Source organism: Phalacrocorax carbo, chromosome 4, assembly GCF_963921805.1.
Source record: "Phalacrocorax carbo chromosome 4, bPhaCar2.1, whole genome shotgun sequence".
Classification (NCBI taxonomy): Eukaryota; Metazoa; Chordata; class Aves; order Suliformes; family Phalacrocoracidae; genus Phalacrocorax; species Phalacrocorax carbo.
The window spans coordinates 49454134-49474344 of record NC_087516.1 but is presented as its reverse complement, the minus strand read 5'-3'; the positions used below and the strand labels follow the sequence as shown (position 1 = coordinate 49474344).

The following is a 20211-nucleotide window of genomic DNA, read 5'->3' as shown; positions in this document are numbered from 1 at the left end:
TCAATACCTCTGTTGAATCTATGGCTTTATTGTCCCAGGCTCAATACTTTGGAAAGCATTTTGTAGCTCTTCCTGGAGGGTTAGGACCGAGGGGGTCAGAGACAGTGTGGGTACTCTGAGAAATGCTAACCCACTGGTGTTTCCATCCTTCATCAGCTGTCAGAGCACTCCGTCTGTGCGAGGTGACTGCTTAGTCACCCCTGGGTGTCCCAAGGGGCTCCGAGCACTGCACGAAATGCACTGAATTCCAGGAGGAAGCCTGGAATTTGACAATCTTGTTACAAGGGCCATGCACTAGACCCATGCAGAGCTGTGCTAGCACATACCAATTACCTTGTATTTCAGACAGTAAATGATTAACATGTATGTCTAAATGCAGAACACCTGTTCTCAGCTTGCACTTAGCCTCAAAACTTCCTGCTTCCATTTGAGGCCTGGGAGAGCAGCCCGTATGCCCGAAAGCTTGTCCCCTCTTCCCAGTTATGGTAATAGATCCGGGAGAAGACGTACCAGCTCCAAACACAAACATTCTTCAATTATCTCTTCAGATCATCTCAGCCAGTGCAGTACCATCCCATACTGCTAGCAAGAGAATGCATCTCCATGCATACGTAAAGGGTTGGCTTCTGGCAAAGATTTATATAATTGTTCATAATGTGAAGTTCAGTTGCAACATCAAAAGGAAAATTATTTCTCCTTTCCTGAGATCTGGGATTTTACTGTTTGTTCACTCATGTTTTGGCAACAGCCCTGATCACGAACACAGTATACAATCATATGGTTTTTTTAAAAAACCCCACAAACCAAATCGGGAGATGCTAAAGGGGAAATGAACCATAAAGTGGGGGCAGCAGGATAGTATCTAACATTTCTGCAAACAATCCATTTGTCACTTTCATGGACCAGGGTTAATTAATATTCTATAAAGGTCTTCCAAAAGCTGAATACCTCTCAAGTTCTGAATTCATGGGGCTGACCTTAGACTTTCTCAGAATGATTTTTAATGCAGTCTGTTATCAGCAAAACCCGTTTAAACACATGTCCCATCTGCCAGTACCCCATTTGCAAAAGAGCTTCTTATACTTGCAGACAGTAAAGCTTCTGCCTGCTTCCCTCTCTCCTCTAAATACCAGCTGTATGGTAATGAGCACAAACAGCTGAAAAATACTGCACAGTAACAAAGCTGGTACGAAGCGGGCAGAACAACGCTTCCACTCAATGAAGCAGTTGTAGCATGAATTTAGCAGATTAGCTATTGAACAGGGGTGGGGGGAGGTTTGGAAAAAAATGTAAAGGGTCTGCACAGATAGCAAGAAAATGAAAAGAGACCAAAGGGGCACAAGCTACCAAAGAAAAGCCCAAATTCTAAAGTACTTTTGTTGAACTGCATGAACCGATTCTTCGAATTTTCTAAGCCTTATTGCCCATGTACTAATGATATGCCAAATGCTATTCTGATCATTTGCAAGTTCAGTTAGTTTTTAAAGAAGACAACTTGTTAATGAAAGTTTTCCATTCATTAACAAATCTCCTCATCGGCCGGGGGTGGGGGAAGTCCTTAAGAACAGGAACACGCTCTCCTACTTCAGTTTCTGGGACTTTCAGCATGTATGACCAACAAGCACCATATTATCTATGAATTTTTTGCATAATAGCCCTCTTAGCCTATCCCATTTTTGCAAAGCCATTTTTTAAAATGCTAACAACATCCATGCTCCCCTCCAAACACTGACAAGCTTTTTAAGCAGTGAGCATAAAAGACACTTGCTTTTAAGAAAATTTGTGCATAACTGCATTCAGCTGACATACAAGGCATGCAGTTGAGTATTTGTTTATGCAAGTAGCTAATCAGATATACGTTGTTTACATAAAATCTAAAAATTGCACATGCACTTTTGCACTTCAGATCACATGCACCTATCCACTGGCAGATGTGAGAGATGCATACAGTTTTGATACATAAAGCTGACGTGAAAATACATGACTTTTTTTCTTGTTGGAGATTTCCCAATGGCATCTAGAGGGTTACAGTTGCTTTTGAAGCACTGGAGCTGAACGCTTTCTAAGAAAAACATGGAAAAAGATGGTGTATTGACACTGCCCAAACAAGTGCTCTGTCAAAAGTTTGATACGTAGGGGTTTGGGTTTTTTAATTCCTAATTTAAAAGCCTTACTGTTTCAATCCCACAGCATCCTAACATTTGTCTTTTATGACAAGTAAGGCTAGCAAGATATTTTTCAAAAATTTATCTAGGAAGACATATAGCAATAAAAACACTATATTGCTTCTAAAAGTAGTGAAGACTGAAAACCCCCCCATCTGGGGGGAAAAAGATACGTTCTCCTCTAAGGTCATCATAAAGCAGCTCCTAATAAAGCACACATAATCTTTTAACCTTTATGCATTGCACTTACAGAGTTAAAAAGAACACACATACAAAATTGGCTGTTACTGGCTTCTTTTCACTGGTGATCACAGAATAAACAAAAAAAAGAGAAGCAATTTTCTCAGGGTGTGAAAGCGCTGGTCATGCGGCTATACAATGGCATTCTCAAATGACATTTTTATTGCTTGTGTCTATCATAACCCTGTAACAAATAGAAGAAAAAAAAATCACTATTAAAGTTCATTGGACATCACCTAATTTCAAATTTTAATCTAGGTCAAATCTATTGAACTTGAGTTAAAGAACATGTACTTTGATCTTTCCTGGAGAATTCTAGCACACATTTTGAAATATTTTTTGTATTTTAAGCACCTTAAGGAATTAATAGAGAGTGTATCAAAAGACAAAATGGTTAACAAGACATTTTGAACATACAGAGATGCACAAAATATTAACTAATGATTAATTAATTGTAAACCACTTGTTGGTTAAAAAGTGTTAACATTCAGTTTACATATTTATCAGTCATTAAAATTATCAGTGGTTCCCGTAATTTTCTACACTTATCATAAGTATCGCTCTTATTTTAGTTTTTTGAATCTGTTCTCTGAATTTTTTAATATGTACCAGGATGAAAACTGCTTAAGAACGCTAAGTAAATGAAAGTATTTTATTATGAGAGAAGGTACAATACTTTATCAATAGAAAAATTATCTGCCAAAATGACTTAGGTTCTTTCCAGATATATGTATTTCTGCAGCTCATCAGCACTCCAGGAGGAAGGAATATGATACTACAAACGTGCTGTATCTAGATGGTATTTGCTTTGCTCCTAACCCAGGTTTCCTTTACTTGTTATCTTCAAAGGAGACGGAGCTTCTCAATATCTCAATATCATTATTTACCTTTTCAGTGCTGATATACAGACTGGCATGCTAAAGCAGAGTCAATGAACAAGGAAAGCCCCAATTATTTTGGAAGATTTAAACGTGAAAGGTGCAAGATTTTTGCATGTTGCATATGAAAACTTATAAAATTTGATGTCTTACTACTTAGAAACAAAAGTAGACATTCACAGAAACAAAACCAAAGTTGTCCTAAAAAAACACCCATAAGAAATTCAAAAATATGATGCAGTATGCAAGAATAAGCTTGCCACTGAAACTGGCAGAGCTATGCTCACTCATTCCTGAAGTTTAACCTCAAAATCTTCATTATCATATCATTTGGATGGAATACCAACTACACCAACCAGAACATGGTCATAAGAAGAGACTGGAGTGAATGGTGGCTCTGTTGATTAAAGTGACATCAGAAGTTATTGCAGAATCACAGAAAGGTTTGGGTTGGAAGTGACCTTTGAAGATGACCTAGTCCACCCTGCCTTCCCCTGCCATGGGCAGGGACATCTTTCACTAGATCAGGTTGCTCAGGGCCCTGTCCCACCTGACCTTGAACATTTCCAATGATGGGGCATCTGCAACCTCTCTGGGCAGCCTGCTCCAGTGCCTCGCCACCCTCATTGTAAAAAATACCATCCTTGTATCTTTTCTTCCTCATACCTAAGGCTTATATCTAGAGTCATTGTTTCAGACCATACATCCCAAGATGATGACCCTTCTGTTTGCAGTGGTGGTTTCAAGGGACACTGACACAGTGCCTGCTTTGGATACGAACTTATTTTACTCAAGGAAAATATATCAGGCATCTCCAGTAGTTCAGTTCTGCAGGGTCTCAAGTAATGCATATACAATGGTTGCCATTAGCCAGGGAAGTGTACTTCAAATGTACCTTAATATCCAACGTTTAAAAAAATAAACACACACAACAAAAAAGTCAAAACCAAACAAAAAAGGAATCAAAGTTCCTTTGTTGAGACCCTTTAGTTTTCAAGCCTAGCTGTACTTTGCCAGCACTTGTCCATACTCTTCACATGCTTCTAGCACATGGAAGCCTTTAAACACTAACAGTCTTGAAAAAATACTGATTATCTATTTTTGTGAGTATAAACACTATTCAGGAGAAAACAGTGACTCATTTTAAATAAGAATGATCTTAACTGTATTGACATTTCTACAATATTTCTTTAATTTAAAAGGATTAACATACTTCCCTTGCAAGTAATGCACATACACACAACAGATAAAATAATCATATCTTAAAGCGTGATCTTCCAGAACAGATTGAGAAGATGAAAACAGAGGAAGATTTATAGACAGCACTACACTGCCCCTTCACGTCCACTACAGAAACAACACCCCAAGTTGCATGATGTGAAAGAATTCACTGAAAATTAACATGGTAGCTATGTTAAACTGTAATTTTCTTATTTTTTTAATATTTGACAGCTTTCCTCCCCCAGTAAAACATACAGACAATGGAAGAGAATTAGGATAAAAGTAAACTTTTACGTTAGTGAGAAAATAACTTTTTTTTAACTTCCATCTCCATAGTTAGTCCTTTCTCTTAAAAAACAAGGTATCAATTTTCCACCTTGACTACATGGTGGTTTACAATTTAAGAACAAACCCACTTCAATTAAATCTAATATTTTTCTGGAAGAAAACCCCAAATATACTAAAATAGATACACCTACCCACAACAGAAAGTTTTAAGGTAAGAATGGTACAATAAAACTTCCATCAGAAACAGCTCTTAATGGCATGAGAAATTGTTTATGAGTATCAAACTATTTCACACTTCTTAGAGATCACCTCAACTTTTTAAATAATAAAATTTTTCCAAGCATCTTGTTTCTTCTGATTTAAAATTCTATTGATATTTTGCTTGTAATTTAATGTTAAATTTGTTGTTCTGATTGGCATATGGGTTTTCGTTTCAGGTAGCATTAAGCAGAACATCAGTCAGAAACTTTAGATGAGATAAAGGTGTCCCGTATCTCCACAAAGCACATCTCACAGAGTAACATCAGCACATGCACCAACCAGGCAGACAAGTCCACTGTATATATATAAGCATTAAGCAAGACTTTGCTCAAGTCAGGAATAATGTTTTCCAAAGAGTAGTAGTCTTAATTTGTCACTGCTTTGTTGACTTAACCTTCTCATAAAGGCTATAGCTTCAAAACAAGTTTTTTTAAAAAAATCAGTATATATTTACACCTTGTGGCCAAGATACAAATGTAGAGTCATGGATTGTTTCTAAAAGTCTTGGTACGATGACATGTTTTCTGGCAGCTGGCATCTTCATTTGGTTTGCAAGTAGATACCTAATAACTATAAGCACACAGTATTTCACAAGTGCATGGCACATCCGCACAACTTGAAAACCTTTCCTATGGGGAAGGTGAACTTGATTCATAAAAAATTCAATCTTCTAATGGATAAACCCTCATCCTCTCCCTCCCCCTTCTCCCACTTTCCTCATTACTAATGATATTAGTTTTACATAACCTTCTTGCTGGTTTAATCTCTCAGACTTTGCAGAAGTAAGACTTCAATCAAATACAAAAGCAAGAAATGTATTAGAATTTATTTTCTAACGTGAGTAAATCTGTATTTTCTACCTCTTCAATGTAGCAGAGCTATTCAGTTTTGAACTGAATACTAATCTTGAAAAATCGACGTGCACTAGTCCAATCTTCATATTGTTCTGAAACTACATAAAAGGCAACAAGATTTTGTGATTCTGTTCTGAAGAAAAAATAAAGGAATAACAGAAGGTATTACTTTTCTGTATGCTCTAGACATGCGGCAAGACAAAAGTATAAGAAGCTATTTTCCATTTCAATAGATGCAGCTTACACTTGCAAACAGTTAGTAACCAAAAAAAGAGTGAAGCACGATATGAATGAATTTATTAATAAACAATTTTCTTAGGTTTTATTAAAATTAATAGTTCTACATGCAACCAGACACTATATGTTATAGTTAGCATTTCTGTCCAACCTGCTGGAATAAGTCTTTTGCTATTTTAGAATGAAGTATATTACTTGTTCATGTTAATAGGAAAAAATATGTATGTTCAAACCATTTGTTCAGATAAACTGCCTAACGTATTTCCATCTCCAGGAATTTGTGGATGACTTCTCTGCAGAAAATCCATAAAATATAGAAATAAATGGCAGAAATTAAGTTCTAGTTCTTTTCAGTTCAGATTTCTGTATTAGAAAAGGGAGAAATTCAACTTTTTTTCCTCAAGAAACTGTCTTTGTAGATAAGATTACTACAGTAACTTGGGGATTTCCCCAGTATTATGAAAACCCTCTCAAGCCAGGACAAGTACTTGCAGTTCCTCCTAGCTCTTCCCACAATATGATAAATTAGCATAAAAGAGGTACAAGATGACAAGGGCCTTACTGAATGTCATTGTGATGCAAAATTATATTTTTCATTATAGAAAACAAAAGGGGGTACACCGTGAGACCACAAAACAAATCATTATATTGCACAGAGCCAAACACATTTTTTAAAAAACTAGAATGGCAAAATTTGTAATTAAAAAAAGCAACTTTATGTTCAGACTATTTCATGTGCTACAAATGTTCATATAGTACATAAAATAAGCATAGCCTTAAGTAGAAAGTGTGCCTTAGAAATATCTTTTGCTTATAAAATAACCTAAATCTATTCTATTGCATTCATATGGTAAATCTAAATAAATAGTACAATGGGGTTCTCCCTTCTATGTGCTCTTTATTAAATTGCTGGGACACTTTAGGCATGCTGTGGTTCACAAGAACATCACAAATGTCCCTCTGGGTCAGGCTGAAAAAAAAAAAACCCAAACCAAAATCCATCTAGCTTAGCAGAGTCTGCTGATAATTTAATTTTCATCATAGACTAAACCCATGCCTATTAGACTGTTCAAATCACCTGTGTACAAGAATAACTTTTTCAAGGAGGAAGAGGAAAAATTACATTGGATTATCAACAGTTAGGGAAAAGGATGCAAAACAGTTCTCTGAATGATGTGTTTTGGAAAGATATGCATTGAGAGACTTCAAACTTCAGTGCAATTTGCATTCTTCACAATAATAGTAAAAAGGGCACCTAAAGATGATCTCCTGGTTTTTTGAACTTACAGGAATCCCCCCATCAAATTTTACTACATTATTATTATTATTATTACTTTAGCTTTTTGTGTTTAGACATATACTATGTATTTAAGAATCCAGCTTACAAGGACTTCTTACACAGCTTCTTCACCAAGGTCAGGGTAGGACATCTCCTCACTAACAAACTGTTACAAGAAAGAGTTTCTAATTAAAAAAAGTTCCTAAATAATGGCATGCTAGGTATAGCAAAACTCCATGTCTCCACAGCTATAAAGATAATATCCAAATGATTCTCTGGTGACAATGGGAAAATTACATTCAAGCTTTCTCTTCTGAATACGTGCACGTAGAAACAAGGGGACTTAAATAACAAGACAGTTGTTTTACAATAAATCTTGAAAAACAGTTATTACAGCTATTTCGGTGACAATATCTGGGCTATTACGTATTTTATTTTCTCCTCTGCCTAGTCATATGATTAATTTTTCTTTAAACACAAAGTGTCAATCACCATACTATACGGGATCTTTCCCTTAAAACATGCATTCTGAGCTCTGAAGTGAAGCCGGCACTCAAGGGAACCACCACGAGCTCTTTGGGGGTTTCTCCTCTATGAAAGAGGTTGCTACTTACAACTTCATCATCAGGTTAATCGAAAGGTTTTTGATTAGGAACGGGAGGTTGTATTTCTATCGCACTGGTGGCACCTAGAGGTCAGAACTCTGTAACTGCAACCAACCCAGCTTTGACTCTGCACACGAGGCATAAAACAAGGTTAAAAAAGAACTACGGCATAGTCTGGCTGTCCGACACTCGGTGTCACGTCTTTTTATGAAAAGAACAGATTCTCAAGCAAGTCATGGTATATTCTTTCTCAAGAATAAGTTCTCGTTTGAGAGGCTTCACTGCATAATCTACAGTGTCACTTTTTAAAATGATGTAACATTCTTGTCAACCGGGACTGCCATCCTGGGAGCACTACAAAAATATTTCAGTACCTTCTACCACTACGAAAATTTTCTATTTTGCTGACATGCGTATACAGGAACAGCTACGTTTTTAGCAATACAGCTTTGGCTGCTTGGTACTATAGCAGCTCATTTTTCTGTTCTGTCTTTTGTCAGTCTCACTTTCTGTGTTTCTCTCGTCATCTGTAGCCAACGAAGCAATGCTGTATCTACAACACAAGCCTCGGACTGGTGTGGCACTGCCTGGCTTTCTCCGCCCTGTGATAACTATAATATTGCTAAACAGTCTCTGAATTTGAAGCATCCACCAGAGAAGCAGCAAACGCCATTTCCCTTCAAGCAACCATTGTCAAGAAACTAAAGCACCACATTAAGACCGCACAAAGCGCAGCTCAACTTGCAGCTGTAGATAAGCTGAATCTCTCAAATTTTTATTTAGAGCAATTTATCAAATGCTTCTGACCACTTCTAATTTTGCTTTCAGGTGAGAATTAGATTTAGGGATGTTTGTATTTTTATGAGAATAAGCAAGGCTGTAAATCAGAGCTCAAACATTCTCAACCATTAATGAAGAAAAAAAGCACATTTTACACCTTAAATGTAGGGGTGATTTTTTTAACACCTAATGAACTTTTTTTACAAAGTAGCGCCCTCAAAATCTCTTTTCAGAGTGTGTCTATGTGGCCGTATTTCATCCTGCTGCCTACACCTTCTGTATAGAAAAATGGTCTTTCCCTTAATCTTGGTTGAATGAATACTAACTATTTGGGCCCAATAAGGTAAACACATTTTTCAGAAGCAAAACTACACTTTCAGAAAAAATTAATATATCCCCATTTTCCCCATTTCAAATTTTATATATGTATCTCTTACAAAAATAGGTTAATTTCAATTATCTCCAGTTTCATTTATATGTTGAAAATTTCATATCATACTTTGTAAAGAAATATATACAATTTTACTTAAAACAGGACAGCAAAATCTGAGGAAGATTTCACTCTGAGACCATTTATTAATAAGCAAGCTACAGTGATGCAACAACTGAATTTTACATCCACAAAACAAAATGATTTGCTAAAGCCTCACTAGTACGGAAACCTGGCAGAAGAGAAAAGTAGAAAGGTTTCACAGGACCTTCAAGAGGTCTCGCCTCTCATGGGAACTCATACTATTCCCAACAGGATTAGGACAGGATGGATTAGGCTCATCTGCCTTTGGCTTTGTGCTAGATGCCTTCTAGACCAACAACTTTTCTCTATTATCATAGACACCTCCAACTTGTAACTTGTTGCAACCGGACATGTGGCCAGCATTCAACACAAGGATTTTTTCCATTTTGGTTTAACAGGAAAGGAACCAGTCCTGCTTTTCCAGGTCAAGCAAGGAAAGACAGGGGTTCTTAGCAGCAGCTGCTTGCAAGATGGCTGCACGACTGTGACAGCAGCCATCCATGAGGTGAAAGAAACAAGGAAAGGAAGGACATAAGGCAAGATTGCCTTAGTTTTCAGATTTGTTTATAAAGCTACTGCTTACAACTACCCTTGTTCTTTTCTCCCCTCTCGTGTGTACAGAATAGAAACCACGCACTGAAGATAAGCTGGGTTTTTATTATTCTTTTTAAGATGTGAGGGGTGAAGGACTGGAGAAAGAAAAAAGTTTCTGTATTTATAATACGCTAAAAGACAGTATGCAAGGTTTTTCCCATTTAATATTTTTCCTATTGGAAACTGAGCTCTTGCTTATACTGAAAAAATTCTAATTACTTTAAAGCTAAAATATAAGATAATATAAAGGGCAAAAAAAAAAGAAAAAGGGAGAACCTAAAGTTTGTTCTGCTGCGTAATAGTACTAAATTTGCTAATTTGTATTTTTGTTAATATTAATGAAGGCACAGCTAAAACAGGCCAGATAAAGCCTTAGTGTTTGATAAAGGTTTTGATATGTCTGTGATAGATACACATAATCAAGGGCAGAGTCTTATGAAGCAGCACTGCCACTACTTATTGGCAAGAAGCTAGAGGGAAATCTTAAAACTCTCCCTGAAAGAACAGCATCTATATCTGTTATGTAGTCTGGGGATTGTTATTAAGTAGTATTAGATAATGAGATGCTATGACTCTCCAGTTCTGAACGGAAGAAGAAAGGAAGCAATTACCTACTAGCTTTAATATTGCATGCTACGGAATGAAAATTATATATTGTATTTTAAAATTAGACCATGAAGTTCACAACCACTGTCAAAGGAATTCAGAAGTTCACAAAGGTTTTTAGCATATTTATAAGTAGCAACTGACATTCTTTTAGAAATACAAAGATAGTTGCATATATTAGGTTTTTAATAGGGCAACCGCTTTGCGATCCATGTCATTACATGCTTTGGAATGCTACATCCAATATCTGGCACTCTGATTTTTCAAAGACAACATACATTTGTATGTCCTCTCTACTGGAATGCATACTGATTTTTTTGTTCTTTGAGAGAAAATTAACAAAGCTTATTGACACTGCTGAGCTGATTTAAAGTTTGGAATGAAATAGTTGGACAATGCTCTCTTAAGGTACATACAATACAGAGGGGCCCACATTTGGGGAAAAAAAAAAGACAATTTATTCCATTGCTTTTATTTTGTTGGCTACTTTGCAGCAGTAATTATTTTTCCCTTAATTTCAGTATTTTAGAATATTAAATCGGAAACATCTATAAAGGAATACAGTCTCTTCCAAGCCCTGACGTTTGCATTTAATTCCCTTTCTCTACATCTCCTTCCTTTTTTCTCCCCAAATTTGTATCCTACTAAGCTAAAAGAAAAAAAAATCCAGTATTCAACAGTTTAGTCTCAAGACTCCACAGAATATTCATTCCCCGTATGTCCACATACCGTCAAAACGTGAATTATTTTTCAATACTCTGTAAAGAAGTTACAACTCCTAGTAAAGAGAGATCAAAGCTTCAAATTTGTGCTACATTACAGGAATACAGAAAACACAGACCAAGAACAAAGTGCGTGTCCTATGTTGCCTCACAACAAGGAATTTCTTGCATGAAAATGCACAAATAGGTGCCCTGACTCAAGGTTCTGAAGGCTAAGCAAAAAGGTAGAATGACTAACATACAGGCAATTTGAAATCAAAATTAGAGAAACAGTGGAAAGTAGTTTAAATGACATTTAAAACTACTACTTAGTATACTTTATAATAAAGTATACTTCATTTTTCAATAATTCTGTCTTTCATTTCACCCCACTGAAGTTTGTGTCAATGAAAGTACCTTTGCAAAAAGGATCCTACTTACCTTCTTCCAAATACATAAATATACAAATACCATACATTATGTATACACTTGGTAAACTATGTACAAAAATTTACATATTTTAGTGTTTACATCATGAAGATTACAGTTCTCTTCATAGAGAAGACAGTTCGATGTAAAGGTTTTTTGCTCAGTAACACTGTTCATGCTTAAGTAGTGTAAATCTGAATTACAAATCTTAAAATCACCAAGAAAATATGAGGCTTTAGGGCCAATTATTAAATAGCATGCCTCAATTTTTATATCAACATACATACACAAAAGACAGACAATGCTAAGAGCAAGTAAACACAGATGTCTCTTGAAATATTAGTTTATTAGGCTTGCAGTACTACTTATGACTGGGTAACTATGTCTGAATAACCTCAGGGGACATAAATTGTCTGCTGAAGCCCAAAGAATACGCTGAAAATTTTCAGCAATTATGAATTCATACGGCCTACGTGTCCACTGCAAGGAGCTGTCAGTGCTACCTCTTTCTATAAATTAGGTCCCCCAAGTCAGAAAGACACTTCAAATTAGTGGAGAGAGGTATAAATTATCGTTTTTAATACACCTGCACTTCAGCGACCAGTGAGATTTTTTTACTGCAGGTTTCCCTCTGTATCAGGGAGAAAGGAGAGAGGTCGGGGTGGGTGGGTTAGTGTGTGTGGTGGTGGGGCAAAGGTCTCTGCACCCGCCTCTCCTCACTGCCAATGTTTTCAGGAATTAAGTAATTCCCTGAAGATGTCTTAGACGTTTCCAAGCATTTACTTTCTCCACACACCAGAAAGAATAGGTCACTTCTGATACAAGCCCTTCCTAAATCAAGAAAAGTAAGGCTGGTCCTGCTAAACATGGCAATAAACAAATATGCAGTATTTCTGGACATTTGAAATATTCACGTGTGCTCAAATTAAAATGGTCCAGCACTTCAGAACAGGAAACTATTTCCTCTTGACCCTCTCAGAAGTTTGGATGCCTTCTCGGAAATTTCAAGCCTGGCACAGGGCTTAGTACTGTGCCTGCAAGACAGCTGCGTCGGGATGCAACCCTTCGTGGGAATGCACAGGACAAACCAAGGAAGACAGGTTGAACAGATGTAATACACTGAGGTGGTGCCAGGTCCAGAAAGTGATCCAAGTTAATCAGTTGCTCCAAAGAAATTTCACTCAGTAAGGCAGCACTATATGCAGGCCATTTGGAAAGCTAACTTTAGTTACGCCAACAGATCTCATGGAAACCCACAACACCACTAACACAGCTTGGTACCAGGCAGTTCAAGCTGCCTCCTCTTCTTCTGGGATGGAGTGGCTACAGCTCGCTGGAGTTTTCCCCCCATGATAACCAGCTCTTTATGCAACAAGAAAACAGAAGCAGAGAAGAAACTGAAAGAAGTTTACAACAAACTAATATGACAATTAAATGGAATAATCCCAACAAAATTATAATAAACTTTCTCTAACCGATGAGGGGTGTCTTAAAAAACATCAACAATCAAACCCTAAAATGAATCTACTTTTGCAATTTTAATCCCCATTATATTACATATGAATGAGGCACTGACAAAAATAGCTGCTGTTATTATTCTAATCCATTTTCTTTCTAAAGTGAAGAAATACTGCTATGGACATATGTCCTTAATAAATCTGGAAATTAATTTCAGCCCTCACATTAATTGCAATTAGTGTCAAATCTTTATAGTGCAAAGTGACCTCAACACATAATGATATTTCAAAACATGATGAGAAAACGAACAATTTCTATCAGAAGCAATTTTATACCGTTAGATAAATCTCAGTCAGAAACAGCACAGACACCATAGATCCTGCCATAGGCTAAAGGGATGATGTAGCCTCACTTTCTTTAATTTGTATTCTTTTTTTGGAACATGCAGTGTCTGTTAGATAATCTTATTTATTTCTTGCATCAGTGTTAAAGGAAACTGCAAGTAAGTGGCAAGCTTGCATGTCTAACACATGAAACAAACAGATCGTTGTTGTTTAAAACAAACACATTCCTCCCAAAAAAGAAAGGTGCACCAGCATCTATCCTGGATGCTTTTCAAGACAAGAGAACTGGTACCAACTATGAGAGTTTATTATCTGCCTGGAGATAATAAAATGAGGGTAAGTGGAAATTGACTGACATGTAATATTTTAATACTTAATTTAGTATACTTAAACCTAAATGCATGTGTTTTAAAAATTAATTAATAGATGCTGTAGCAGCTGTATTTTTATATTTCTTCAGCCTGATGGCTTGCTTATCTGGTTCAATTAGGAAATATTAGACTAGCCAGCTACAGACGATTCCTCGTTTCATTAAAGGAGGTGCGTGGGCAGGAAGGGCTTCCCAGAACGGCTCGCAGCATAAGTGGAGAGGCAAAGGACAGGAACACTGTGGGTGTAAAAAGGCAGGAAAGGAAAGAGAGATGCTTCAGAAAAGCTATGTGGACAGAGTAGGCACTAGACAGTAGAGGACTTGCTTGATAGCTTGGTATCTAGACAGGATTTGGAGAAGGGCAGGCAAGAGAAGGGAAGACTGTGAGGCCATGAAGAAAATAATGGTAAGAATTCAGTCTGAAATTTCACTGACAACGAACCACAGGAGAAATGCAAGATGGAATGTAGTAGTGCTGCAAATATGTTAAAATTGCAAACATTCTTGCCAGCTGCTGCTGTTATCATGAGAAGTAATCTTGTGTTAGGGTTTATTAATAGCAACATGCTTTGGAAGAGACTGCCATTTGTACTTAGAGAACACTGCATCATGCGGATTGCCTTAGAGCAACGAAATCTTAACTGTTTAAATATAGTAGTAAGTCTACCTAAGCACAGGCTAAGTAGGAAAAAAAAGGTGCTAAAACCATACCAAAAATATCTTTGTAGCACCTCCTCTGATGTTCTTTTTTAATTTTCAGAAAGCAAAATTCTGTTGGGGGAATATCCTTAGAAAGAGAGCAGTGTAGTGTCACCTACAGACTCCCGGCCTGTATGCCAAGGAACAATCTTCTGTTTCTAGCAGCTAACACCACATGATGTTTTTATTCCCATTTTGTCTTCCTGTCTTTCATCTCTACAAGCAGCAAGCTCTCTGTGCAGGGACAATTTTGCATACATCACTTAGGACAATATTACTATAATATGAATAGTAATATCTGTAAATAAAAGTATGCTTTTAAAACACATGTATAAATGGGGGCATCTAAATCATTAAGAAAGGTCCCACACAATACCATGTAAGAGCAGTACGCTGCAACCAGTTACCTTCTTTACACGCTAGCTACATTGCAAGCTGAAATATATGCTGACTACAGAAACCAGAGTCACATGCGATTTCAGAAATTCCACAGGAAGGTATACTTATTAAATTACCTGGTCGCAAATTTGCATGTATTTACATATTGCAGATTCCTAAAGTCTTTTACCAACCTGAGTCTTTTACATACAAGTTGCCTCTTCTTTGCAATTTACAAACAAAATTCTACTACCTTGCGAAGCAATACAGCATATACAAGCTTAATAAACTTGAACCATCTAATACAGAGGCATGCTTTACTAATTACAACACAAAACATTTGCTGTCTTTGCCACATTATTATACTATTCCCTGTGAAACAAAAACAATTCCCTAGCTCACAAAGAAGTTTAATACATTAGCATTTACCAAGTGTTATCAGTTCTTTTGATACTAACTATAAAATAAGTTGGGTCAAGGAAGTATTGCTAAACTCAGATAATTCATAAGGGAAGAACATATAGAGAACAACATATTTAGACATCTAGTATAATTTATGCATTTTAACTCATTCTTCTCTCCTCCCCTTATCAATCAGCTTAGGGGCAGCAGATCTTTGGTGGTCTTGCAATAGATTAGAATATGATCTGCAAAGCAAATGAAAAACACCGCACACACAAATCTTAAAATGTTTTGCCTACTACTTCAGAACGTTACGGTAGTAGCAAAGTTACTGAAAACAGATTTATTGTATCACCTTCTTGCACAGGATCAAGATTTTTGTATGACATACATAACCAGCACTTCTCTTTCACAAACATGTATTTGCAGCAAATTAAAGATGTAGTACAGTTTGCAATTATGATCCAAATTTTTAAAGAAAAATCATTAACCTGTTTCATGGATTGTATATTTTACTATTAAAACCATGTCCATTTGAGAGGCACGTTTTTCTGAAATGTGATCAAGCTGCACATGACTATCCAAATGATCTGCAACATCTTGATCCTCTTACCAAGAAACCTTGCAATCAAATTCATTACTCAAAAAATATTAAGGAACACAACAAATCAAAAGTACAGACTTCCTTGACTAAAGATAAAGAACGGGAAAAGTCAACTCCAGTGGTGTTTTCAGGCCTTTTCAAACAACTGAGTAACATTATAAAATACCTGAATAGAATTTAGAAAGATACTGCTGTTGTCCCTATGCAAACAATTTTATCATGAAACAAAGATAAGTAAGTGTACCAGGAGCTGGAAAGAGGGCAAAGGGAGAGAAAGGAAAAAAGAGGCCCACTTCTAACAGAGGAAGATTATCAATGAGAAGCTGTGGGGAGAAAGCAGAATTAGCAGTCCAAAACCAGGAGAAGGATGAGTGAGATAGAGTACACCAGAGTCTCAGAGTTTGGAAGGAAAACACCAGCTGAGCAACGAAACTAGGAACAAGATGGGATCTTTGCGTTGAGGAGTGGAACTATTTCAACTGACAAAACCGTCATTCCCTGACAGTAACAGTTCATCACATAAGGGATAACAACCAATCGGTTGTGATAAATGGCAGAGATCCGAGAGCAAAATGCCAATGCTACAACCTGGCTTATGACTTGCCTGGGTGCCATTCTCGTTCAGTTCGGCTTCCACTCAAAACCTGAGGAAAGCCAGAACAAAGACGGCCAGTTAAAATTAATTTGCCCTCTTTGTGTATTAAGAGATAGTCATGACACAGCAGAGCATTTTTTTTCCTCACAAAGGATCCTTTCCCCATACCTGCAAAAGATCTTTTCAGGAAAGATCTTTTCAGGAAATTAAAATGGCATCATTTGTTGTAGAAGGACAAAAAGTGTTTACTTAGTGATATGAGGGACTGCAAAAAGAAAAAAAAAAAGGAGATTCACAGTTAAGGCAATTAGGTTTCAAAGCAATAAATGAAGTATTTAAATACATGTTTCATGAATTCCCCTACGGCATGATCAATCAGCAAAGAGGCAGCTGGGTCAGTTTATGGCATCACTGCTGTCGCCTATTCCCTCTTCTTCTGTTGGACGCTATAACCTCCACAGCTTGAGACAATAAAACAGACAGACTTTAAGCAGGTAAAGAACTTCCACAAAGTCAGCCCAGCATGTTTGAATAGCTCAACGTGAATAACAATAAAGGTTTCTAAAGACATCTAAACAATTGGGCACAAAGGAGTAAAATTGCCCAGGCAACCTTCCTTCTGACACCTCCTGAAGAGAAATGACTGACTGCAGAATCGTGGTAACATGCTTTTAGCATCTGGACCCGCACATCACTCTGTAACAGACAGCACTGCTCATTGCACAAGAAATGGAAGTTTTAAATGCATCAAAACCACAAAGAAAAACATTTTAGCTAGCATTAAATATAAATGAGTTTCCGACTGCTGCTTTTATCTTGGCCAGAAATAGGTAGAATAATTTAAATATAAAAGTGCTTCTCAGAGAGTCAGTATAGTGACAGAGGATCACTGAATTGTCTGAAAATGCAGTCTCTGGGAGTGCTATGACATATGTTGCAGTGGAGGTTTGGAGGAAAACAAAAAAAACCACCCCAAAGTCAAAAAACAACCCACCTGCCCATCCCACCCGCAAGCCCCCAAGCACGTGGTCAGAGGTTGTCAGAGATTTTCCAAGTATTTCTGACCCAGTACAGCAGGTTGGATTAGATATGCGCAGTTTAGCTAACAATTTTCTTTCTCCAGGGGACACAGGGAACAGCTGTTTGAACAGCAAACTAAGTGCTCCCTCCTACAAATGGCTATCTTAAGCCCAGAGCTTCTGTAACATCCCACAGAAGGGGAGGGGTAGAGAGAAGCATACTTCTGCCTGTATCTAGTTCTACAGAGCAATAAACACTGGCTACATCTGACTGTATCCATGGTTTTGAGGTTAAAAACAAACAAAAAAAAGATGGATTTTGGTATGGCTTGGCAAACCTCTTGTAAGCATAGCCTGGGAGACCACAGGGCTCTTCAGCTCAATCAGGCTCAACCACCCCACCTTTAATTGAGCAGATAATTGAGGGTCTGTCCACTTTTTCCACTTCTGTGATTCCTATTATAATTCCCTCAAGTATAGTAGAGTCAACTGGTTTGCAAGCAAAATGAAGGAGATAATTGCAGAAAGAAGGAAAAAACAGAAGAGCAAAGACGACACTTTTTAGACTGCCCCTGCTCCACACTAAGAAAATAAGTAACATTGCTTTTCTTCAAGGCTATCACCTCACACAGGAAGAGCTCTTATTCATCTTGTGAGAGGAGATGGAAGGCATGGGGAAAGCAGATTCAGAAGTAGAGATACTGCAGATGCTTAAAAAAAGAGAGAGGAAATACTTCATTATTCAAGATTATTTATCTTCTAATAGGAGTTTCCCTCTAGGCAGTGTGTTATGCAAGACAGTCTTGCTCATTTCTGTAACTTTTCCTTATTCCTTTCTTTCCACTCAAAACCATCTGCCTTTTCAGTTAACTTCCTTCTGCTGGACCTCTGAAGTACTTCTGTTTCATTCCAAAGATCTTTCAAAACGGAAACTCCAAAAATAAAAGCAAGAAAAAAACACTATGTAAGTTTAATGGTGAAAAGTAAAACGTCTGTAAGGCTGGCTTTATTGTGAATATTTGGATACCCAGAGCAATGGACACACTCCTTTATGAGAAACAAGCACAGGGGACAAGAACAAACTTCCTTTCACGTGGATATCAACTGATCAGCCCACGATGTATACTTCCATGCAGGTAACAAATTCTACAAACAAGGAGATTTGAAGTAAAGGCTAAACCAGCTTTGAAAAGAAGCTACTTCTGACAGCCACTTGAAGAGGCTTCTTAACCACCAGTGGCCATAATGCAAGTTCCCTGCCACAAAGCCAGAACTGAAAGGTCTCTTGTGGAAGACATAGGCATGTGGGAGTGCTCCGATTTGTCTGCTGACAAGACTCTTAAGACTCCTTTAAGTTTCAAATTAAAAAATTATACACGTGTACAAGCACATTTTCACACTTCTTTATACTCTTCTGACAGTCTTCTCTTGCCAGATTCCAAGGGGAAAGAGATAATTTTTTTCATTTTGTGTTTAAGGAAAAAATAGTTTAGTTATTTTCATATTACTCAGGACCTGATCCAAAGTCAGCTGAAATACAGGGATGTGTAAGAGGGGAGAATATACCATTTCAAAGAAAGCCAAATAGCTTTTTGTCCATTAAGTAACTTTATACTCTCATCCATGAAATCACATGCTGTACTCAAGCAAGAAATATGATTTGCTGCAGAAAAATTCAGGACTACATTTCCCTGAAAAACTGAACAGACAGAACACCTGCCTAAACTGCTGGCACAAGCATTTAGATAAATTTGACTGACAATAAAAAAGGTGTTTTGCTTGTTTTAACACAGAAATGAAGAGATAAAAAAAGTCCAAATAAGTGAAGGTGTTCATGCATAAGACAAATTAGTATTTCAAATAAATTATTAGCATACCAGTCAACCAGAGGAAGGAAAAGGAACTGGAGTCCCAAGTGCTCTACTATAGTACCAAATGGACTGATACCATGTGTCATGCATAAGACCAGTGGATGCTCTTTTATATAAAAAACACAGGCTGGTCTATAAATCGGTGCTTAAACGCTTTATCTGACGTTCACCTTCCACATGAGTACATCCTACAGAATGAAGCATTTCATTGAAGAACTAAGTTGATAAAATGTATCCAACCAAATTTTGGCAACTGAAGGGGGAAACATAGGCACACGGAGCAAAACTATTCACACAAAATGGTACAATATAACAGAATCTTTGGTGTTTTGGAGAGTAGGGGCACTGAAGATGGCTATATTTATTACCTTGCCATTTCTAGCCTGGAATAGCACAGGGTTCGCACTGAAACATCTTGCTTTATAACAATTCAATGCTACTTTAAGCACCTGAATTGAAATAAGCCTGCAAGTGACAAGTCACTTTCACAAATTCTTCAGCTTATTAGAACTTCTTAAAAACATATATTCAGTGTGATGAAATTGTTATAGAGCAACCTCCAAGAGCAAAACGTACTGGAATTTCCAGGAAGAAGCATGGAAAACTAAAGAGGGAAGAAATCTATTTCTGAAGTACAGCTTTTGAAATAGTTAAGAATCTTAACAGTTCAGAAGGAAAAACACTTCTACTGTTAATGGTTTAAGAGCAGTCTAAGGGGAAAAAAAAAATCACGTAATTAAGAGATTTTTTAATCAACTGAAACCATTTGCTACAGCAAACAAAATACAGCACTTGGTCTTGTAACATACGTGACATGCG

The 20211-nt window shown here is 37.1% G+C and overlaps 1 protein-coding gene across 2 annotated transcripts in view; it reads right to left on the bottom strand.

Annotated features, from left to right (window-relative positions):
• Positions 1 to 20211, bottom strand: part of FBXW7 (F-box and WD repeat domain containing 7) — a 190657-nt gene that overhangs the window by 60756 nt on the left and 109690 nt on the right. Inside the window, exon 3 of one of the 2 annotated variants that reach the window (XM_064449878.1) lies at positions 2448 to 2589. The exons of the other annotated variant lie outside the window; for it this stretch is intronic. Within the exon in view, the coding sequence (XP_064305948.1) occupies positions 2566 to 2589 (24 nt within the window). The 3' untranslated portion in view covers positions 2448 to 2565. Of the gene's footprint in view, positions 1 to 2447; positions 2590 to 20211 lie in introns of those variants that run through there. 2 annotated transcript variants of the gene reach the window in all.